At 35.3% G+C, this 24,006-nt stretch overlaps 3 protein-coding genes and 1 pseudogene across 4 annotated transcripts; 3 read left to right on the top strand and 1 right to left on the bottom strand.

Annotated features, from left to right (window-relative positions):
• Positions 1-1,323: 1,323 nt before the first annotated feature.
• On the top strand, positions 1,324-3,782 carry LOC114750961 (uncharacterized). The gene is made up of 4 exons (XM_028939603.1): positions 1,324-1,540; positions 2,092-2,202; positions 2,280-3,231; positions 3,316-3,782. The coding sequence occupies exons 1-4, from the start codon at positions 1,331-1,333 to the stop codon at positions 3,540-3,542; spliced, it is 1,500 nt and encodes a 499-aa protein (XP_028795436.1). The 5' UTR covers positions 1,324-1,330; the 3' UTR covers positions 3,543-3,782.
• Positions 3,783-7,984: 4,202 nt separating this feature from the next.
• LOC114750960 (beta-galactosidase 17-like) lies at positions 7,985-12,626 on the bottom strand (annotated as a pseudogene).
• A 4,345-nt stretch (positions 12,627-16,971) lies between these two features.
• LOC114750962 (uncharacterized) lies at positions 16,972-18,691 on the top strand. Of its 2 annotated transcripts, none has more exons than XM_028939604.1 (2): positions 16,972-17,019; positions 17,575-18,691. In XM_028939604.1, exon 2 carries the CDS (start codon positions 18,067-18,069, stop codon positions 18,568-18,570), a length of 504 nt encoding a protein of 167 aa, XP_028795437.1. In that variant the 5' UTR covers positions 16,972-17,019; positions 17,575-18,066; the 3' UTR covers positions 18,571-18,691. The 2 variants fall into 2 exon arrangements, with proteins under 2 accessions (XP_028795437.1, XP_028795438.1); XM_028939605.1 differs by having other exon boundaries at positions 16,988-17,019; positions 17,589-18,691.
• Positions 18,692-20,806: 2,115 nt separating this feature from the next.
• Positions 20,807-23,647, top strand: LOC114750958 (MMS19 nucleotide excision repair protein homolog). The gene is made up of 6 exons (XM_028939600.1): positions 20,807-21,015; positions 21,271-21,333; positions 21,436-21,490; positions 21,694-21,791; positions 23,203-23,361; positions 23,521-23,647. Exons 1-6 carry the CDS (start codon positions 20,944-20,946, stop codon positions 23,596-23,598), a joined length of 525 nt encoding a protein of 174 aa, XP_028795433.1. The 5' UTR covers positions 20,807-20,943; the 3' UTR covers positions 23,599-23,647.
• The last annotated feature ends 359 nt before the right edge of the window (positions 23,648-24,006 follow it).

Raw genomic sequence — 24,006 nt, forward strand, 5'->3', positions numbered from 1 at the left:
ACCAGTCTTCATTTTGTTAAAAGTGCAATTAGTGTGTAGAAAATTTTGGACCTGAGTTAGAATATGTGGTGATGGAGCTGGGTAAGGATTTTGCAGTTCTGTAATTTGCATTGATATATTCTCAAATTGATTCATTGCTTTCTTCTTGTACTAACATTTTTGGAAAGGCATTTCAGAAGGGAATTTCAGCGAAATGCGTTGTTGACTTCTATCTTTACCTATGTTTTAAAACTTTTTATTATGAAATTAGCTCATTTGCATTTTATAAATTAAACTTAAAAATATCTTCTGATATTAGAAAATAAACTCAGTTCATAGGCAATTTTAAAAAGAACTTAAAAGAACTTACAACTTAAAGCTTAAGAAAGATTCAAGGGAAATGTTGTTCACGGTTTATGGATAATGAAATTTTTATACATTTTATATCATATATGGGTTTTAGTTATATTGAAATATTTCTAAAAATGTAAACAAATTGAAAATGACAGGAGATGGATTCCACATAATTCGAAGCCTAACATTATCTATTTATTTATCTTCCCTATAAATCCTCTTTTGTTTTCAAGGTAACGAAAAAAACCATAACTTTTACGTGAAAAATGAGGTCTTTTTTTTTTTTTTTGGGTTTTCAATTGCATTGGGCGAGCTAAGGCTTTTGGGGGCAAAACACTATCACTCATGTTTGTAGTAAGCAGGGAACAAAACCATCATTTTGTAGTGAAATCAAGCAAACAAGAGCCAACAAGAGATCAAGATTATGATTGATTTAAAAAAAAAAAAATCTGTTTGAATTGTACTCATGACTTAACAAGGATTATTTTTTGGGTTATGATGTAAACTTGTTTTAAAAGTTTTCACTTAGAAATTTTGGATATTCGAAAAATTTTTTTGAGAGCAAATTTATTTTGAAAATTTGAAATAAGAAATATTACTTATTATCACTGAAAGTGTTAACTATCAGCATCACTTTTTTGATAGTAAGAGGTAATAGTATTATGATTTTAAATTTTCGAAACACATTTACTTTAAAATTTTTTTTTGAATACCTAAAGCTTCTAAATGAAAACTTTCGAATTAAATTTACATCTGAATATTTTTTTTCCCCTTCTAATGATTATTTGATATGAATTACCAAGCCTCTGGCCCGTTCGATCCTGTTCCTAAAACGCCATGTCGTTTGCTTCCGGACTCCAAATTAAACGGCTAACGTGGGAAGTGGGAATTGAAAATAGCCTCACTTCTTGAAATTGCACAGGAGAAGCCCGCCTCTCCAAATCCGACAATAAATTCAAAAATCCTCGACGGAGCGAAGTCGCAGGGAGAGAGAGAGATGCCTCTGAATGAAGTGAACGTGAAGTCGGAGAGGAAGCCGCTCAGGAATGTAACAAACAACTATGGTCGGCGATCCTTCAAATCTGCGAACGTGAAGACGGTATCTCAGAAGCAAAAGGAAGAGACTGCTAAAGAAGAGAAAGAAGATGACGACGTGCTCGATCGCATTCTTCTTGTTCAGTCCGATATTTCCTCTATTCTTCATCAGGTGTCTGTTCAATCCAATTGTAGTTTTTTAGTTGGTTCTCTAGATTTACAAGCGGTCAGAAATAAATTTGCGTCGTTTTTGAAGCAACCAAGTCATTAGGACTTATGGTGGCTTTGTTTACTGCAATTCTAGGGCAAGGTAATATTACTTAGTTGACCTAGTTTGACGGATATGAAGTTTTCATGTTGAGAAGGGAACATAGGCATGTTTCTAGTTGGAATTTTCGGTTATAGAGAAATACTTTTTCAATTTTGGATTTCATTTTCTTCCTAGCCGACTACTTTTATTACACTCCTATTACAACAGCCACTTGAATAGAGTATATATTGAAACAGACTGGCTAGCTTGCTTTTTTTGGGTGACGCTAGCTAGCTTGCTTTGTTATCCAAAATTTTCTATTTGTCCAACCAGATGGATACTAGATTCGTTTGTTGAATATGTGGTTTCAAGGTTTTATACTATGGGCTAAGAATTTTGCCTTTATTTTATTTCAATAGGAATTTTCAGAAGTGCAGGAAAATTTCTTTATGAATTAATGAATTGAATGGCAGATTGATGAGCTTGTCGCCCAAGCATTTAGACTCAAGACCACGGGCAAAGAGGGGAGAAAAGAGATTGAATCTTTCTCGCATGTGTTGTCTGACATGCTATCATCCTTAAAGGTCAATGCTCTATATTCGTTTCATGCTTGAGTAGTCCGTTTTCACTACTTATTGATGAGTGTTTTTTCTGATTACAGCCATGGGAGGCCAGGTTCCAGATGGCACTATCTACGACCTTCGAAGAGTCTGAAAGTCAGCCTCAACAGGTTTTGGCTAAAAATCCAGTGTCTAACGAGGTCAGAGATGAAAGTAAAGTCAGTGACAGTCCTGGGGAGGCCAAGTTGGACTTTCTGGTTTCTCCATCTCCTCTCGTATCCTGGCGGGCTAACTGTACCATTGAGAGAGGTAGACAAATGTTTATGCTCACGCCACTTCCTATATCAAAAGCATTATCATGCAAACGTCAGGAGCCACCTAAATCGGAGTTCAATAGGTTATCTTCCTCTACTTATGCTTGTGGGACATCAAATATTTTTGCCTTATCTGGAGATATACCTGACTGCTCGTTTGATGCTGCTGTGGCGAAGCCAACTCCACTCAAACCTTCTGCTCCTGTTGCGATTCAAGAGGCGAATGCTCAAGAAAATGGATTTATTTCTTCTCCGCTTTTTCCTAAAAGAGAAAGCTCCATGCTTGTTATGACACCATGCTTAAAAATGTCACCCCCTAAATCTTGTGTTTTGCTTGAACCCATATCTGAAATCTGTCATCCAGGCAAAGACAATGACAAGGTACGCAAATCCACTCCGTTTCCTGTTGGGATTCATTATAGCGATTCAGAAACTCCTGATTCTTCTGGTAGTGAAGCTTCAAAAGATCTGGCATTGAAGTATCTGGAGCTATTAGGGATACAACATATTTCTAAATCTGCAGCTGGAAAGAAAACAACAGAAGCATCCCCAGATTGGTTTATGTCGCCTCCTAAAACTTGTGTTTTGCTGGAGCCACCTGATGAGAAGCCGTTTGGTTTGGAAAAGGCTGAAAAAGGTTTACAGATGACAGATAATGTTATTATTAATAAAGAAACTAACAAATTGAAAGACAATGTTTTCGAAGACCATGGTCAAACCAAAAAATCTTGTAACAAAGGTAGTACTTGATCTTCCACTGTTCACACCTTCTGAGTTACTGGGTTGACATGATTTTGGCTTATTTATGTGTTTATTTGTGTAGAACACATTGGTGGCAACTTATCCTCTGTGGAGAGCACTATGTGGCTTGAGCCTGAAAGCTCGTTTCGAGCTGGGAAATGCCCTGGTGAGAATACACTGAAGAAAGAATTGTGGACAAAATTTGAAGCAGCATCTACCAAGGGGCTTCTGAGTAAAACCCCCACAGTCAGCAATATTACTCAAAAAGGATTTCTGGATCTCCTGGAAGAAGCTTCTTGTGAAGATTAAGCACGCTACTAAGATCAATATCTCAGCAAGCAAATAGATTTTTCCCTCATTTGGAATTTGGAAACGAAATTTTTGGCTGTACAGCTCATGTTGTAAGGTTTGGGGCAAAGAGGCCTACTGGCCCTGTGCATTGTGTCTTAATCCCCCCCCTAGAAGATAATTTTGCCAGGGGGATGCAGGACACTTGATGTAAGCTGTGTTCTTGTGCTGGTTTTTGTTCCTTCCCTGTTGATGTCAAGAAGAAAGGAATGAAACTATGGGAAGTGTCATCCGTGGAATCTAATGCTGGCCATATCATTAGGCACTTATCTTAAGAATATGAGATGCACTCGACAAGATGCGTTGAACCATGATAGGTGCGATCGTTTGTTTGTCCGATTCGAAATGAAAGCAATGGATGCAGGAAGAATCACACTAATTTCAGTTACTTGAATTATTTTCTATTGTATCTATACAATATGCTATATGTCCATATAACAAACAAATAATAGTTTCAGTGCAAGACGAGCGATCACCTTACTATTTTTCATGGTAGTACACATTATATTATATTCTTGGATAATTATAAAATTTAACATGTTACATTATACTACCTCCGATCTTAATTATAAAAATTAGTTGATTAATTTAAAGAGATTAAGAAAGTAAGCCGAGTTAATTATTTGTTTTGTTTTTTCTAAAATATCCTTACTAATTAAGTGTATTGACTAGAATTATCATTGTTAGAAGGATTATTTTGAAAAAAAAAAAGTATAAATATAAGAGGCAAAATGGATAGGATCTTATATTTAGGATCAAAATAAAAGTTAAATATAGGAGGTAGTAATAAACTTTAGTAAGTTTTTATATCACCCCTACCTGCTTTATAAATAGAGGAATTGAAGTTACCACTTCCTATTTCTAACAAGGAAGCCAATCCGACGGCTGCTTATTTTGCAGCACTTTTTTATATGTATATGGATAGATAGATAGATAAATATATAAATATTTATATTTTTACTACTTTGATAGTGACGACAACTGATAATCAACTTAACTATTAACCATGCGGATAAAAATTATAGTGTGCGTTAAAATTGTTTTATTAATTTTTTTTCATAACTAACTTTTAGTTTCATAATAATTACTCATCCGATTCTTAATATAAGACTCATTTAACTAATTTGATTAGATTAAAGAAGTTAGGTAAATTAGTTAATTATAAAAAATATGATATGTTTTTCCTAAAACATCATAATCATCTTTCTTAATATCTCATCTCCCTCTTCTATTTGATTATGGTTGAGGGAGTATCTATATGGGTAATTTAGAGAAAAATGATAAATATAAAAAATGTGTCTTATATTTAAAATCAAAACCAATTCAACAATTAGATCCTAAGGACTGGAGGAGTATAATCTTTATGTCTCTTTGAACTTGAAAATAGAGTGAGGGGAGAAAATCGAGGGATGTGATTTTTCTTCCTTATATTTTTCTCAATAGAAGAAAATAGATTGGAGAAAAAAGTGATTAATTTCATATAGATTATATTTATTATAAATACTCTTTTATATCATTTTTTTAAAAGAAGTTCAAAATTATGGTCCAGCAGTTCAACTATGAACAACTCAATTTTTAAAATACAAAATCCAAAATTGAGAATGATATTTTCATTAATTTAACTTAGCTTTTATATGCAGGTGTTTGTGAGTTGTACAACTTTCTTGATCAAAATCAACATATTTTCCCAAAAAAAAAAAAAAAGAATCAGAGTCCTTTGAATTTTATCCTGTAACTAAAAATCATACTTGTTGGAAGAAATGAAAACTTCTTGCATTCTAACTCTCAAAAGGAATGCCCTTATCAAATAAAAAAATCACACGTTATCATCTTGATTATTTTTACTAATAATAATAATTAATTAAAAAAGCGGGGATAAAACTAGCTAGTGATCTAGCATGCGCATCAACGTCAAAACATTCCATGCAAAATGCAATTATTGTAAATTGTCTTGTACTCTCATGTTTTTTCCCCCTCAAGACTTTCAATTGCTGATCTTGTAAATGGTGTGTTTAATGAAGCGTCGAATAAGGATATCCTCTGGCAGATTTTTACGTCATATGAAAAGCTGCAGTTTAGAGCTGAACTCAGAAATCAGAAATCTAAAAGGCCTGTTCTACCATTTACAGAACCTTCAATGACATTAAATAACAAGGTTCACTCAACAACGATGGGGACTGTTACAGAGAAGAAATATCAATAATCAATAGAGAAACTATACTTATGAGGAGCTAAATATGGAAATTTAATCTCCCAGTTACCAGTTGCCTCCACATTTCCTGCAACCTATTTGTCAAAACTTCTGATTTTTCCCTTCAGAACCGTAATATCCAGATATTGATGATAGAGAGCCCTGCATTACACGTGTTTGAACTTTGAAGTTAACTAAAGAAACGTACAGGGGCTCACAAATTTCTTTCATACTTTCTATTTGTCATTGATGAAATCAACGTATCAGGTAGGTAAAGAGGAACAACCAGAAGAAATAAAGGCAAAAACAATATCTCGGTTTAGTTTTGAACTAATAAGCAAATAGCCTATTGGAACTCAGGGGCTCTTGGCTTCTATAACAGACAACTCCTATACTTGTGAAAGGGGATTAAAAATTAATTAGTTTCATTTCTAGCTTCACACTAACCCACTCTAGACCACAAATGGATGCAAATTTAGTTAACTAACATGCTTGAATGAAAATGGACGAATAAAGCTGCATTTATAATTGCGTCTTCTTAGTTTGGCGAGGGAAAATGCTGTGAAGTCCCCTAAGCCTACAGTTAATCATCTTCACTGGCATTTCATCTCGAATATATCAAGTATTACGCTTCCATATGAATAAAGATGACTGTAGATGTTTCAAGTCCATCTCAACTTCAAAATAATTTGCATCTTTGCTGCTGATAAAAAGAGAATAACCATTAATCTACTGAGATATAGCCTCGTGTAAAGTTCCTTACACATTGGATTGACTGGAACTTATGGCTCAGATTTAACAAGCTCTTCCACAGACTTCCGGTAATTAGCAATCAAGTCTCTGTATGTCGAAAAAAAGGGGGAGGCATGTATTTAGTTTACAGAATCTCAATCAAACAAAGACGTATGAAACAACTACTACTACTAACCTTCGCTGATTTAGCAATTGCTAACTTTCCTCTAGCTTCTTCTTCTGTCCCTCAACTGTCTGTGTTAAGCATCCAGAAAGTCCTAATTTTAGATCAAGAATACTTCCACTGACTAAAAGAATATTAGCTGAAGATTTAAACCTTCTGTTGGTTTTAACAGCCGTATTTAGACAAGAATATTCTCCCCCACCTCCCCCCCCCCAACCTTTCTTTTTTTCAAATTCAGCATGGAATCTGCTCATCATGGCCTGTCGGCAGGGAATATTATAAAAATGAAAAGGGGAATCTCAAACCCAGTGATCTGTGCTGCATAAAACTACTACATATTATTCCAGAGAAGGATGAACTCGTTTAATTAGAGGGAAACTATAGGCCAGTAGCATAACCAACCGGTCTCTGCACAATGTTGAAACATCTGAAAGTAGTAAGGGCTTCAACTTTCCAGTTTAGAGAGAAATTTAGGTGTTAGATTGTTTTCCAGTTTAGAAACATCTGAAAGTAGTAAGGGCAGCAGGAGATCTTATTTTTAATTCTTGCTCCGTCATGTATCGAAAAAAATATTAAGCAATTAAAAGGCTTTGCTTGACACATCTCCTCAGTGCATGCAGAATGTAATTCACTATGCTGCTTTTATGTATTCATTAGTGTTTATATGGGATCATTGTATTGATACGTACGATTGGTTGGCCTGAGGAAATTATCTTATGCATTGTTGTGAAGTCAGTTTCGTTACCACCATGGGGAAATAAGCCACTTTTTTGCCCTTTCTCATTCAAACTGTAATGAATTCCAGGTTAATGGTAAGCAGCAATTGCATTTCAGGATAGGTTCATGAGTTCAAAAACATTACCACTGTATGCAACGGCCAAAGAATGGAAGAATGGAGATATTTTTCAAAGATACTGGCCCCCGTGAAATGGAAAACAAACCAAGGCTTATCCAAAGTGATATTCGTAGGCCAGAACAATCAGAAATATACGTTGTTATCATATGAAGATTATATTACACCGTTGTTTCAGGAGCTCATAATCATATATACTATTGTGTGCAACAATATAACAATGAAAGAATTGAAATCCTTTTCAATGATAATATCCTCCATTTATTACGCACAGAATTCCAGCTTATCCAACGTGATATTTGTTTATCTGAACTACTGCTCGAATTTTTTTTTTAATCCCTAGATTTTTTATTTAACCCATCCATAATAATATGAATAAGACCTCAATTATTCTGTCTGATTTAACTTCAATTACTTTGTCTGATCTATAAAAGAACGTACAGCTATTCTAATTCCCTCACATCAACTTGGGACCCATGTTGGTTCTTTCCTTCGACTTGAGGGTTGAACTTGAGGGTTGAGCGACAGGTGAAGTCTGGCTCATCGACCGAGTGTTACCACAAGTTCAGGGTTTGGAGATTCCAACTCAAGTATAACCTGCGCGACAATTTACAAAAATAAGACTTCATACAAGAAAGACAGATGAATTTCAATAAAATACTCAATAATTAATTCGTAAAATAATTCTGGTCTCAAATGATTTAACCCGGGTGAACATCTCTATACTAAAGACAGATAATAGCTCATACCAGGGTATTACCCCCTTCCTTAAGGAGTGGAGCTGGACCGTAGAGGTTGCACTGAGGTCCTCTCAGCTATTAGAAAGACGTACACATATTAATACTTCAAGAGGAAAACAATCATAAATATAGAGAACAAACTATATTGGCCATGCAATCTAATCACAAACAAAATACACCCAAGAGATAAAAGAGAAGTTATTTTTACCGGCCACTATCTCCCTAAATTAAATTCATTAACAAATGCAATGCCTTTCCCCCAGTTGTTGAATGATAGGAATGTATCCTTGATGAGTTCTGATTTATCAATTGAGAAATGGCCAATATAGATAGCAGGTACAAGTGAAGTATTCTCTGCCAAAAGAATAGCCTTGGTTACAGATTTGATATTACAACCCTAAGAAGGGAAGCTTGAGAAAAATGAATATCTTGGTGCTTACCAGACTTGTCTATTAACTTTTTGCGATGCATCAACATGTTACTGAATGTCAAAAAAGAAGCCTGTGTAATTGGATTGAAAGTTGGAAATTCATTCAGGTTGTGAAAAGGCATAGGGAGCATTTTCCACCCATGTAAAATTTCCCCATCAAGATAAACAGAAGACAGAATGCCCTGTATAGAAGTTGAGAATAAAGGTCAGCCAAGAAAAGAAAAAATCATCCAAGAACAATCAAAGTTTTAAATGCGCTATCTTCAAATAACCTTACCTTTCTATCAAAGATGAAAGGACCATAATTTACATGACCCATGTTTTCAACCTATAAAAGAGGGGAGAAAAACATTTAATTCGGATTACACAAACGTCAAGGACAGTAGTTCACCCCAACCAAAAAAAAAAAGAGTCAAGGGCAGTAAATACACTCTTTAAACATATGTCCTTGAAATGTTGATCTTTACAATGTTTTGCGTTCCGTAATCATACATAGAGAAATTAATATATATTCAAGAGACTGGGCTATAAAGTATAATATTTACTTGAGCGACTGCGCAAAGTTTGGGTGGGATCGGGTTTGACCTCATATGTTAAGTGAGTTCATGCTTTAATGTTTTATCCATTAATTTACGAGAAATATAAATCAATGGTAGTTCATCCAATCCTAGTAATTATCTATTAATGGAAGGAAAATTCAAGCTTATGTTAAAGGTGTAAAGAACTATCATGATCCATCACCGCTTCCTTAATCCACGAAAGGGAGTTGACTCTGAAAGAATGAGAGGGTGTTGACTCTGAAAGAATGGATTCATATGCCAGCAAGTGAATTTGATTTAACCAAAAAAAAAAGGTCGTAAATTAAACTTAGAATATATAGCTAAAACCCCAGAATGTTTCCTTTGTACAAAAATAAAGTAAATAATCAAGAAAACGAGGTAGATACCAGTATATAAATTGATGTTAGAAAAACACTTAGTTTCAGGAAGGCTGAGGTTGTTATGCAGCTGTCTTTCCAAGGTACCGACATAAGTTGGCAGTGCACCACTTTCTTTGGAAGGACACGCAATAAATACTTGAGCACTGTCATGCACCTGCACATTCGCAATAAGCTTTACACAAGTATAGATAAGACATTCTGTAAACTATCTAACTATTGGGTAATCCATAAAAGAAGAGAACATGAAAAGGGATGCTTATGCAGCCTTTACCTGAGAACCAATATTGATTGCATTGTCTCTTAGTAATGAAAATAAAGACATAGCTAAAGAACAAGACTGAGAATTACTGAAAGAAGATAAACAGCACCTTAGGTATGAATAAATTGCTTCTGCCTCCTTTAGAAGCATATTTCAACATATATAACGTAAACCCGAACATCTGGATGCAAGGTAATTCAGTTACTATAATATACCTTTAACAATTGCATCATGATGAACAGCCATGACATACCCGGCCCAGAGACTCCATTGACAATGGGTTTTCAGCTCCAATCACATTGGTGGGATTGGCCAAATCAAACATATCAAACAAGAAAGCTTTTTTCTGTAAGTGAATTGGTCCATATCCCGCCTTTCCATTATCGAGGGAACTGATGGAAGAGGGGCTACACTATATTGAGCTATAACTTTCCGAAGAGCTGAAATGTATACAAGAAGCTCAAATTTAGTGTATTTTCTGAATGATGCCTTCGATAGCAAAATCTTTTTTTTTGGGGGGGGGGGAGGGATGGGTGGAGTGTTAGCAAATTATCATATTGAACCCGCACAAAAGAGATACTCTTCTAATCCTATTTATAAATCGTTTCTAATTTCACGCACCAAAAAAACTTCATTAATTTTGTCTCAAAATTTAACAATTTTCCGACCTTACCCTTACTTAATATATACATTTTTCAAGAAAATGACAACCTATAATACATTTGTGTTAAAAATTTAATTATAAAACTTATAAATAAGACAAAGAAAAACATTCTCTGGCTTATAAATAGAACCAAAGTACTAAGTTGTTATATTGCAAAGTTTCCCATAATCTAATTCATGATATTTCAGTTTCCTTCATTAGGTGCCATGTGGCTGATATGCATTTGCTCACAGTTATCGCACATTCACTGGATGATAATTACTAACAAACAGATAGCAAAATTAAAAGCATCAACATTCATTGACACAGTCTACCACATATTTGAACTACCAATTAATACCAAGTTCCACCATCAAGGGCTAATTGGATCTATGTAAAAGTACTAAGTAACAACGGAATTTTTCATGGTATCTGTAAGTCTTAAACTACATGGGGGAATGGGAGTCCTTTCTAATGCAACAGCATGTACCCCATTTAAATACCCTGAGTTGCGGATACATTACTATAGCTGGTAATCCAGAAATTCAGGTAGGATAGCTGGACATCGAGCCTATATTTGATTCAATAAATATTGCTCCCTTAGCATATTCTTTGGATTTGCATTTGGTATCCAATCACAAAAAGAATTGGCTTACCAATGAAAGTGCATAAATGATAGCCTGAAAATAAGTAGAAAACTAACATCCGCACCATTGAACTTTGCATTGTTTACATCTCCAGATTCCCTGATTGGTGCATCCTGGACAAGGTCGAGGCATATAAATCATAACATGCGGGGAAAAAAGGTCAATAGAATGCGAATCGATGGGCCCAAAAAATTCTGACATAATCATAAGAAGTGATGTCAGCCTTGTAGTCAGCCTCCTCTTGACCAGTGTTTGCTCCATTGTAGAATCCAAAGTTTGTCCCGCCATGTGCCATCAGAATTAAAACAGCCATGCCAAAATGTTTCATTTAAATGTCATATCCATAACAGGTAAAAGATGGAAGTGGAGACATACATAGAGAACTGCAGAACCATTCTTTTGCAAAAATTTTTCAAGGGCGGCTGCGGTAAAATCAGCATCAGTTGCAGCAATGCTCTCTCCCTAGTGCGTAAGCCATCCGGTATAGAATTCACTGATATGGTAAGCACCATAGTATTTTGCATCTAGTAAATAAGATGATATGATAATAACATAAATATTTAGTTATAGGGGCTATTGCTATAAGTTAGTCCATGCCATTTGGTTGTTAGGTGTTAGTGACCATTGCCCATGTGGTTCTCTACTCCCACACGTGCACGCTATTCCTATCTATCTATTCCTTCCTCTCTCACCCTCCTCCCATCTTCCCCTCCTATCTCCTTCTTTCATAATTTAATTAAGAGTTAATATAAACTTTGGTCCCTCAAATTTGCCCTTATTTTGGTTTTGGTCCCTCAAATTTCAAGCCATAGGTTTTGGTCCCTATAGGGGTAAAATTATCCTAGTTTTTATTGGGTTATACGGACCAATATTTTAAATAAAAATAAACTTGGGGGACCAAAACTTATAGTTTGAAATTTGAGGGACCAAAACCAAAATGAGGGTAAACTTGAGGGACCAAAGATTATATTAACCCTTTAATTAAATTATATTCCATAAGAGCACACATACGCTGAGAGTGGTGGTGATTTTCCTGGGGCATTGAACTCCTTTTGTAGCTTGAATATAGGCCAAGGGTCATCTCTAGTACTGAAGTCTTGAGTACTGAAGTCAACAGCTCCAAAAAGAGCATATATATTAGGTTGTTTGCAATCTATCCAATGCAAATCCTGTGATTATCAATGATACGCTTGATAATAGCTAAACAATGGAACAGTGGATAGAGCATGACAGGGCCGTGAAATGAATATATAAGAGGAGGGAGGTGGAAGAAAGATGAATGAAAAGATGTCTATAAAATCTCGCAACTAACAGCTTTTATGATATATGAACTTTTACCTGAAAAGACAGCATCCCCACGGATAGTTCTTTTCTCAAGATGTTCCCTAGATCCTCCATCTGTAGTGTATTTGAAAACAGTGAACATACAGTTTTATAGAGAAGGAGAAAAAGAAATATCCAGAAGAAATATGTTTTGATCCTGAGTGCCGCCATTGAATACTTGGAGATAAGCTTCAGAGAAACAAGCTTTTATATAATTTTTAAAGTTGCAACCTGGTGCAAGATTGCTAATGATGTCTTATTCTGAACACCATGTTACCATTAAATAATGAACACTATCTCAAAAGTCAAAACCTTCCAATGGCCCCTTTTGAAGTCTGCTTAGAGTTGCAAGCCATAGACAGCCATGCATGAACCATTATGCCAATGTCAATAGAGACAAGATATGACTCTTATTATCACCTAACAAATATGTCTTGAAATGTATTTCTATAACACACGCTAAAAATGAAGATGCCAAAAGAAAAACTATTGGGAAATTAGAACTGAAGACTCTAACAAAAGGAAGCAGCAATTAATGTCTGAAGGGTATAATTGTGAAAAGTGATGGAAAGTGAAACAAAGAATTTACAATGCAATTTTATAATTATTATTTTTTATTATTAACAAAATCAGAGGTGTAAGTATTCATCCAGAAGTCATATGCCAACCAGACACATGCAGATTAACCACCATGATAGGGACTTTGTATGGGCAAAATCCCACATCAAGTAGTATGGGCTGCTTGATGGGGTATTTAAACCAATGGCTCTCCCTCCCTAACAGCTAGCTTTTGGGGATTGACTCTCCAAAGGTTTGGGTACCTATCAATGGTATCAGAAACTGTAAGTGTAAACATAGAAAAAAAGACACTAGATGTTGTAAGAGGTGTCACCTAAAAGAACATGGGAAAATGAGGAAGGACATGTAGTAAAATAAATTTGCAAGGCGGATCACAAAATTTTGTTACACTGTATAATGTCTTTTTCTTATAAGCTGAACTAGACATGATTAGATTATAAGTGAGGATGAAAGAAGAAAAAGAAGTGATTCAAAAAAGGTTCCTTCCAAATGATGCTGACATCTGTATTTAATATGAAAATATCACATCAAAATGGTTTTGACAAAATCTCATGAAATGGGATTCAATAAGTATTGGGATTTACTAAATGGTTAATGTCATTTATGCGAAAAACTAAACAAAGAAATCAAAGCAGTCAATCATGAATGATTGAACACTTGTAACTGTCAATTTCTGCACACGTCAAACTTGAACTATCATTGGCTTTTAAGAAGATGAACAATCCAGATTGCTCAAGGAACGATGGATGTCAATTCTTCTTCTGTCTTCAATTTTTTTTGCCAATTCGGGCACATCATGGACATCATCAAACATATGATCCTCTGTATCATCAATATATCGTGCTGCATGATACGCTAAGTAATCTGCGCAGCGATTGCCCCCTCTATACACGAATAGCCTGTCCTTACAATTCAGCATAGCGACAACTTGCGCCAATTCTTTAGCCTGATTAGAATTCCGCGTAACAACACGATCACCAGGTTTTGGATTCTCGACCTTCCTTTCTTTTGGGCATAATGCTCGGATGAGAAGCCGGTGGTCGGATTCTAAAATCAAGTTTTTGATCGGTTGATATAAGCAGATGCCCTTCCTTATAGCAAAAAGCTCGGCAGCAAAAGCGTCTCCCATATGCAGAACTATCACATTGAAAGTAATATAAAGGATTTGTATAATATTTATTGGAGCAAATCACAGAATTGTCACTTGAATTGAAAAAAGAACACTGGATAAAAGAGAGAGAAAAGAACGCAGGCTGCAGATAAAAAAAGTAGCGAAAAAATAAACCAGGCTCTGATACCACTGATGAATTTCGAGCATACCTGGAATCTACAACGGTATCAGATAGCCATGTGGAGATCCGATCATGGTGACGGAGTCGGATCAATGTTTCACAACAAATACACCGGGGAGATGAAGAACAGAGCGCGGAGGGAGGAGTTTGGAGAAAAGAAAAATCGGAACCCAAAACTGATCCTTCGGTTGTCTTTTAGCTCCATGTTTCCATTTGAACCAAAAATTACCTCCTTCACACGGTTTTCCAACTGTTCCCTCCTTTATTTTTTTTTTGTAAATTAAATAAAAAGGAAAAAATTACAATTAAAGACCCATAAATTCTGCTATTCACACTAGAACCCTAAATGTCGATGGGCTTGGATCCAATCTATCAAGGGTGGACTAGTCCATTTTCTTAGATTTCTCCACAAAGATCTTGGAACAACAATCCAGTTCATCTTTTTTCTCTTATGGAGCCTGCCCCCACCCTTGCCCCTTGAGCGTCGAAAATGTGCTTTTGAGAAAGTTGAGTTCATCAGTTGTCACATATCCGGTGAACTTCAAAATTTTCAATAGGTCATCGAATTGTCTTTTTGCTATGCACGCCATTGCCAGATCATGGATGCTCTTGGCCATGGATGACATGTTAACTAGGACGCAAGAAAACATAAGAAGGTAAGGATGAAATTTTAAAACTAAAGCCCTTACAATTTGCAGACATCGAGCATTTAAAAGAAAGATGAAGAAGAAGAAGGAGGAGGAGGAGGGGAAGACGAAAATGGTACCAGTGCAGTCAGTCAGGCAAAAACGAGCGAGCGATGGTTCAAACAGTAGGCGTGCCGCGAAAGATCATAACGGACTTCGAGCGGGAAAATCTTGGGTGAACCGGTGTGGAGAAATTCTCAGGTGAACTTAGAGTGCCATGTAATCTGTGGTCTATCCAATCAGGAAAAAAACAACTCACATTATTTTAATCTAATATGGCACTTTTTCGATATTAGTTGGCAGATACAAAAATTAAAAGAAAAAATTTGCAAAAAAAAAGAGGAAAAAAAGCTCCATTTGCTTTTCATTTCCCCCGCGTGCCTCCCACTACCTCTCATTTCCCCCCTCGTTCCATGACTAAAAAACGATATGTTGAGACTATAGCAAGCAAACAAGTAAAATAAGCTTTTTCAACCATTAACCTCCGCATCGTGGAAATCGAAACTTGGAAAGAGGGAGCTTCGCATGATCACGCAGGTAGATCTATAAATAAATATGCTGCAATGCATCTAACAAAATAAATAATCTTCATGTAATGATTATACTGTTAAATTAGTCTTGAATATTGTTACAGTATTCAAAATTGGAAGCTTTATTGTCTCTTGTATATGTTTAAAATTGGGGTTTTGATGAGAAATTTATTTTATAATTGTGTACTCATGTTCCGGGGTCTTATTTGCTTTTATATATGCGTGTATGTTTTGGGGAAAAAATTTTCCTTGTTTTTCCCAACAAAAAGTGTTTGTGATTTAATTAACTTTTATTATAGAATAGTTTTATGGAGATTTTGAAGTTGTTTTAATTTTGTACAGAATGAAAATAGTAAATGAATCAGAGTTAGATAAGAATGAAAATAGCATTGAAGCATTAAAAAATAAATAAAGCTTTCGATTTAATAAAACATGATTAATTTTTTGCACAACTTCCAATAATTTTTCAACAACTTTTGTTCAAATGCTACCCGTTTTCTAAAGGATTTACTCACTCTCTTCCATTATTAGTACTATAATTCATATAATATTTTTACGATGATTTAATATAATTTTTATTTCCTCAAGTTTACACAAATTTTGATTTTGGTTTTTAAAGTTTTGAACAATGAGCTTTAATTTGGTCTTTTAAGAGATAATATCATCATGTTTTTATTAAATTATATAGATGAATGTTTTAGATAAAAAAAACTTAAATAACCAAAACTTATAATTTAAAACTTAGAAAATTAAAACTAAAATAAAATTAAATTTGATATGTTAAAAATTATATTAACTCTTTTTATAATGTACTAATGATGAAAATTTTATCTCCAATTTTAATTATAGATTATAAATAAGATTTTATAGGTAGAATAAAAATTAGTAAAATTTAGTAATCTCATAGCTTGTCATAAAGGCTAAAACTTCTGAATGAAAACTTTCGCATCAAATTTACACTTCAACTCTTTTTTTTTTAATGATTATTTGATATGAATTACCAAGCCTCTGGCCCGTTGGATCCTGTTCCTAAAACGCCATGTCGTTTGCTTATGGACTCCAAATTAAACGGCTAACATTGGAAGTAGGAATTGAAAATAGCCTCACTTCTTGAAATTGCACAGGAGAAGCCCGCCTCTACAAATCCGACGATAAATTCAAAAATCCTCGACGGAGCGAAGTCGCAGGGAGGGAGAGAGATGCCACTGAATGAAGTGAACGTGAAGTCGGAGAGGAAGCCGCTCAGGAATGTAACAAACAACTATGGTCGGCGATCCTTCAAATCTGCGAACGTGAAGACGGTATCTCAGAAGCAAAAGGAAGAGACTGCTAAAGAAGAGAAAGAAGATGACGAAGTGCTCGATCGCATTCTTCTTGTTCAGTCCGATATTTCCTCTATTCTTCATCAGGTGTCTGTTCAATCCAATTGTAGTTTTTTAGTTGGTTCTCTAGATCTACAAGCGGTCAGAAATAAATTTGCGTCGTTTTTGAAGCAACCAAGTCATTAGGACTTATGGTGGCTTTGTTTACTGCAGTTCTAGGGCAACGTAATATTACTTAGTTGACCGAGTTTGACGGATATGAAGTTTTCATGTTGAGAAGGGAACATAGGCATGTTTCTAGTTGGAATTTTCGGTTATAGAGAAATATTTTTTTAATTTTGGATTTCATTTTCTTCCTAGCCGACTACTTTTATTACACTCCTATTACAACAGCCACTTGGATAGATTATAAATTGAAATCAACTAACTAGCTTGCTTTTTTTGGGTGACGCTAGCTAGCTTGCTTTGTTATCCAAAATTTTCTATTTGTCCAAGCAGATGGATCTTCCTAGATTCGTTTGTTGAATACGTGGTGTCAAGGCTTTAAACTATGCGCTAAGAATTTTGCCTTTTATTTTATTTCAATGAGAATTTCAATGAGAATTTTCACTAGTTATTGATAGGTGTTGTTTCTGATTACAGCCATGGGAGGCCAGGTTCCAGATGGCACTATCTACGACCTTAGAAGAGTCTGAAAGCCAGCCTCAACAGGTCTTGGCTAAAAATCCAGTATCTAACGAGGTTAGAGATAAAAGTAAAGTCAGTGACAGTACTGAGGAGACCAATTTGGACTTTCTGGTTTCTCCATCTCCTCTCGTGTCCTGGCGGGCTAACTGTACCATTGAGAGAGGTAGACAAATGTTTATGCTCACACCACTTCCTATATCAAAAGCATTATCATGCAAACGTTAGGAGCCATCTAAATCAGAGTTCAATAGGTTATCTTCCTCTACTTATGCTTTTGGGACATCAGATATTTTTGCCTTATCTGGAGATATACCTGATTGCTCGTTTGATGCTGCTGTGGCGAAGCCAACTCCACTCAAACCTTCTGCTCCTGTTGCTATTCAAGGGGCGAATGCTCAAGAAAATGGATTTATTTTTTCCCCGCTTTTTCCTATAAGAGAAAGCTCCATGCTTGTTATGACACCGTGCTTAAAGATGTCACCCCCTAAATCTTGTGTTTTGCTTGAACCCATATCTGAAATCTGTCATCCAGGCAAAGGCAATGACAAGGTACGCAAATCCACTCCGTTTCCTCTTGGGATTCATTACAGCGATTCAGAAACTTCTGATTCTTCTGGTGGTGAAGCTTCAAAAGGTCTGGCATTGAAGTATCTGGAGCTATTAGGGATACAACATATTTCTAAATCTGCAGCTGGAAAGAAAACGACAGAAGCATCCCCAGACTGGTTTATGTCGCCTCCTAAAACTTGTGTTTTGCTGGAGCCTCCTGATGAGAATTCGTTTGGTTTGGAAAAGGCTGATAAAGGTTTACAGATGACAGATGCTGTTATTACTAATAAAGAAACCAACAAATTGAAAGACAATGTATTTGAAGACCATGGTCAAACCAAAAAATCTTGTAACAAAGTACCTGATCTTCCACTGTTCATACCTTCTGACTTTCTGGGTTGACATGATTTTGGCTTCTTTATTTATTTATTTGTGTACAACACATTGGTGGCAACTTATCCTCTATGGAGAGCACTCTGTGGCTTGAGCCTGAAAGCTCGTTTCGAACTGGGAAATGCCCTGGTGAGAATACACTGAAGTAAGAATTGTGGACAAAATTTGAAGCAGCATCTACCAAGGGGCTTCTAAGTAAAACCCCCACAGTCAGCAATATTACTCAAAAAGGATTTCTGGATCTCCTGGAAGAAGCTTCTTGTAAAGATTAAGCACGCTACAAAAATCAATATCTCAGCAAGCAAATAGATTTTTCTCTCATTTGGAATTTGAAAATGAAAATTTTGGCTGTACAAGCTCATGTTGTAGGGTTTGGAGCAAGGAGGCCTGCTGGCCTTGTGCATTGTGTCTTAATCCTCCACCTAGAAAGATAATTTTGCCAGGGGGATGCAGGACACTTGATGTAAGCTGTGTTCTTGTGCTGATTTTTGTTCCTTCCCTGTTGATGTCAAGAAGAATGGAACGGAACTATGGGAGGTGTTGTTTGGTGCTGCATCCGCGGAATCTAATCTTGTCTGTATCATTAAGCACTCATCTCAAGAATATGAGATGCATTCAACAAGATGTGTCGAACCATGATAGGTGCGATCGTTTATTTGTCGAATTCGAAATCAAAGCAATGGATGGGATGGCAGAATTTAAAGCAGGAAGAATGACACTAATTTCAGTTACTTGAATTATTTTCAATTGTATCTATACAATATGCTATATATTCATATAACAAACAAGTGATAGTTTCAATACAAGACGAGTGATCACCTTACTACTTTTCATGGCAATATACATTATATTATATTCTTGGACAATTATAAAATTCTTGGATAATTATAAAGTTCAACATGTTAGATTATATTACCTTCGGTTTTAATTATAAGAGTTAGTTGAGTAATTTGATAAGATTAAAGAAAGGAGTTAAGTTATTTGTAATAAATATGTACTGTCTTTTCTAAAATATTTTTACTAATTAAATGTATTGATTAGAATTATCATTGTTAAAATGATTACTTTGGATAAAAATGCATAAATATGAAAGACAAAATATATTTGAATCTTATATTTAAGATCAAAATAAAAATCAAAGTATATTAAGAACCGAAGGTAGTAATTAATAAACTTCAGCAAGTTTTTACATCACTCCTACCTGCTTTATAGATAGAGGAATTGAAGTTGCCATTTCCTATTTCTGACAAGGAAGCCCATCCGCCTTCCGCTTATTTTGCAACACTTTTTTGTGTGTATGGAGATAGATAGCTAGATAAATATATAATTATTCATATTTTTACCACTTTGATAGTGATGACATTTGATTTCTTAAGTAGTTGCTGTATGTTTATCTCTCTCTCTCTCAACAAACAAATTTTATTTTTAATTACGAGTTAAGTTTAATTATAATGATAATCAACTTAACTATTGACCATATGGATAAAAATTATAGTGTGCGTTAAAATTGTTTTATTAATTTTTTTTCATAACTAACTCTTATTTTCATAATAATTATAATCTTTATGTCTCTTTGAACCAAAAAAAATAAACAATATCAGTTTATTAGCTCATCATTTTATATGTTTAGCCCGCATGTACAGGGGAAGGGAAAGTAGAGTGGGGGAGAAAATCGAGGGATGTGATTTTTCTTCCTTATACTTAGCTGAATAGAAGAAAAATAGAAAATAGAGGTGAGAAAAAAGTGATTAATTTCATATAAATAATAACCTTACGATCAGGAAAAAAAATTTAGTATGTTTTTATACCAGCTTATTTTAAATGATTTTACACTGTACAAAATAAATATACAAGAGGAGTTTTATTTCACAAAACATAAAAGAATTTTTTAATGACCTCATTAATTTGGCTTGGATTAATGCAGTGAATTTGATCATCATACTAGATCATCATTAGAAATTAGAAATTATAAAATGACGAAGCAAATGTGTTTTTGAAGACTGTGATTATAATTTTAAATACATACCAAGATGATAAATACAAACAAGCTACGTGAAGGCAAGTGGTTGAAAATTTTTGTGTACTGAACAAGTAGCTCAAATTAGGAATCCAGTAAAGAAGGGAAAGTTTATGTAGAACACTATTATTCCCAAGTGTTTTTTTTTTTTTTTGGAAAGTTACAAGACTTACTACTGGCTGGCTCTGTCCTGGCTGATTATTCCGCCTCTAGCACCTTGCTGCATTATACCCTTTCCCGCCGCTCCCAACAAGTACAAAAAGTTTTTCTTCGCTTCACCATCTCTGTAAAATCCCTTTAAACCGTCACAAAATCGTTCTCTTCCTGTAAATTCTGAAACCCTAACTTATCTGTGTTCGTTGTCAATGGCGAAACTTGATCAGCTGACTCGGTACATTGAGTCCTACGTCGACTCGTCTGCTACTTCCTCTCAGCAGGTCTACCCCCTTCTTTGAATTCCCTTTTTACAAAATGAATACTTGTACGAGCAGAGTTCAGTTATACGTCGAAGTAGCATGATTTCTTTATTCCTTTCTTTTTTTCAATTATATAATCATATAATTTTCATTGTTTTCTGAAGAAAATAACAAATTTTCCTCCTTCTGTGAGGAGGATGTGCTTTCGCTAATTGTCTACGTGCATGCTTTTCTCTTGGTTGTTGCCCATTGACAAAGTATGCTTTTGCACTGCAGTTTGCGAGTGTGGACGCAATTGGGAATCTTGTAAAGAATAATGCTTTAACTCTGGAAGCACTGGTATGCTTTTCTCTTAACCCGTTTTTTCCACGTTTATATTTAATTCCATGCGTTCATGCTAGTTTTCTCCCCATTCTTTTATTGCCACTGTTTCACTTAAAGGTTAGAGAGTTGGAGATGTATTTGACCACAACAGATGACATCATTCGTGCAAGAGGTGCGTCTTATTTGTTCTCAGATTGTATGACATTCTTAACTACATAGTTGCATACACACCATATGCATGCATGCATTCAACAATGTGTACACTTTACATATGAATACCAATGCATGTGCATTTTAATGGTATTATACCTGTGACTGTGAATAATGTGTTAATTAGAGTGAATGCTTGAGCATCCTTTGGAAACACATTTTCAGGAATCCATCTTCTAGCAGAGGTGCTTACGCGCATTGAATCAAAACCTCTTGACAAAGCAACTGTTCATACCTTGATAGCTTTCTTCAAGGATAGATTGGTCAGTATAAATATTCCTTCTACAAAATCCATTATGCTTTCGAGGTTTTTATTTGAAATATTTGTCAATTTCTTTTCCTCTCTATCTATCAAAATTTTTGGGTTTTGGGAGGCAAAAGGAGTGCAAAATTCTTTGGCATTGTGCAGTCTTTGCTGGTTTGTGGGGTATTTGGTTAGAACAGAATGTTGCTGCATCCAAATAGATTGGAGTGCATCAATGGACTTGATTGGATTGTATTGATATGGTGGATAGATTTGAGACTATGGTTGAAACTTCCATGGACATGCATTAGAATATTAGCAGTCCAGGCTAGAGTTATATTAGGGAATCATTGATGGACGTTTTACTTATCTGGGCTTACTTAGGATGTTAGTTAGGGTAGAGTTGAGCCAGACTCCAGACGGAGGGGAACCAAAGGTCAGCAAAATGCTTTATTTGTGCCAACTCTACCCGGCAGAACATCTCTGGGTCTGGTAGGTTTCAAACTAAAGTCAAGCAAGATAAATTCAGTTTTCTAAGAAGGAACTTATATTGCTGTCTGATGAAAAAAAAAAAAAAAAGGTCGATTTGGGTCTGTTATAAACTAATAAACTCTTGTTAGAAAGTAAAGACATGCCTTAGGATGGAGATGGAAATATGGATTTACATCAGAGAAATAAAAAGATCCTAATAATATCTAAGACCTATGCTTTTTGGCCTTAAAAAAAGGACCCTCGACCTAGACATCATTCTAATAGCCTGGAGACCAAGAAGAACATAAAATCCCCTTGATCAAGAACTTTGTACCGTTTCCAATATGAAATTTACCAGAGATGAAATATTACAATTGAGTTCAGCAATACAAGTTAGCTCTCCAATTCGTCTACTTGTCTCTTATCTTTAGAGAAGCTCCCTCAAAAAACCATGGGCATAGGACCAAAAGGAGGCTGTCAGCACATTCATATTCCAATTAAATCCAAGTACACGAAAGAACCTTTAAATTGGAGAATTTAATTCTCAAAAGAACAGTAGAGGTAGCATCTTGCCATAAAGCTTTCCTATGTTTACTTTTGCTATGGATTTTTAAAATTGCTTCAACCCCTACCATTTACTGATTGCACGTTAAGACTGGAGGTTAGTACCAAGCCTAACTTTAAGCATCTGCTTCATTTATACGTGTGAAAAAAATAAAATAAACTTTAAGCATTAAATCAAGCCTGACAACCTCTTTAATCGCCTCCTAACTTGAGACTTGCTGGAATTCTTGTTCTTTTGCTGGTTGAGTTTTGTGAGAGTCTGATTTGGCAGTTTCACCTTTCATTTTTTCTTTAACCAAATGTTTACTGATCATCTATGATCTCTTTTAAATGGTAGATAATTTGTCATCAGTTTTTCCAAATAGTACTAACAACATAATATTGTATTTAATCAGGCAGATTGGAGAGCGCTGCAAGGTGCCCTTGTCGGTTGTTTGGCTATGATAAGGAGAAAAAGCAATGTGGGTATGGTAACTGATAGTGATGCCAAAGCTGCTGCTCAATCTTTTCTAGAGAATATCCAAGTTCAATCTTTAAGACAGCATGACAGAAAGGTAAGTTATGGTTAGAGTGCCTAGACATTGTTTTTGCCCTAGAAACCTGTCCAAGGATGAAAAAGACATTAGAACTTTTTCTCCTTTTGGAGTTTATTTGATTTGCTTGCGATGTTATCTAAACACTTCATGTTGGCTTTTGTTGCTACAATATTGCAGCTTTGCTTTGAACTTCTTAATGGCCTGCTGGAGCTATACTCCGATGCAGTTTCTTCATTGGTAGTTTATTTTCCCTGAACACTTACACTGTAACCCAAAAAAAAAAAAAATCCAACAGTTGATGCTTGCTTTTTCATACATGTATTTCTGTTGAGATCTATTCTTTTGACACGAGGAATTATATTTTACCATCTCAGAACACATTGCCTCTTGATTTCCTGAAGATCTGTGGGAGAAGATTTAATGGAATTTGTGAAGCTGTGGATGCTGAAAAGGATCCAGAATGTTTGATGCTTGCTTTTCATTGTGTTGAGAGTTTGACACGATTATATCCTGATCCTTCTGGGTGTACTTTCGAATTATGCGAAGGATATTTTTGACATTTTGGAATCTTACTTTCCCATTCACTTTACTCATGTAAGCTTAATTTTTGGTCTTATACTTCCATTGAAACAGCATTCATTTTCCCTTCTGTTAATTGTCATG

Source organism: Neltuma alba, unplaced genomic scaffold (assembly GCF_004799145.2).
Source record: "Neltuma alba isolate B1F8T4 unplaced genomic scaffold, ASM479914v2 tig00006709_pilon, whole genome shotgun sequence".
Lineage (NCBI taxonomy): Eukaryota > Viridiplantae > Streptophyta > Magnoliopsida > Fabales > Fabaceae > Neltuma > Neltuma alba.

Excerpts from the sequence above, each read along its gene's own strand:
- LOC114750961 (XM_028939603.1), top strand. The coding sequence starts at position 1,331 with ATGCCTCTGAATGAAGTGAACGTGAAGTCGGAGAGGAAGCCGCTCAGG. Across the intron at positions 1,541-2,091 it reads TTTCCTCTATTCTTCATCAG|ATTGATGAGCTTGTCGCCCA; the intron begins GTGTCTGTTCAA and ends ATTGAATGGCAG. Across the intron at positions 3,232-3,315 it reads CAAAAAATCTTGTAACAAAG|AACACATTGGTGGCAACTTA; the intron begins GTAGTACTTGAT and ends TTATTTGTGTAG.
- LOC114750962 (XM_028939604.1), top strand. The coding sequence starts at position 18,067 with ATGCTTGTTATGACACCGTGCTTAAAGATGTCACCCCCTAAATCTTGT.
- LOC114750958 (XM_028939600.1), top strand. The coding sequence starts at position 20,944 with ATGGCGAAACTTGATCAGCTGACTCGGTACATTGAGTCCTACGTCGAC. Across the intron at positions 21,491-21,693 it reads TGACATCATTCGTGCAAGAG|GAATCCATCTTCTAGCAGAG; the intron begins GTGCGTCTTATT and ends ACACATTTTCAG. Across the intron at positions 21,792-23,202 it reads CTTTCTTCAAGGATAGATTG|GCAGATTGGAGAGCGCTGCA; the intron begins GTCAGTATAAAT and ends GTATTTAATCAG.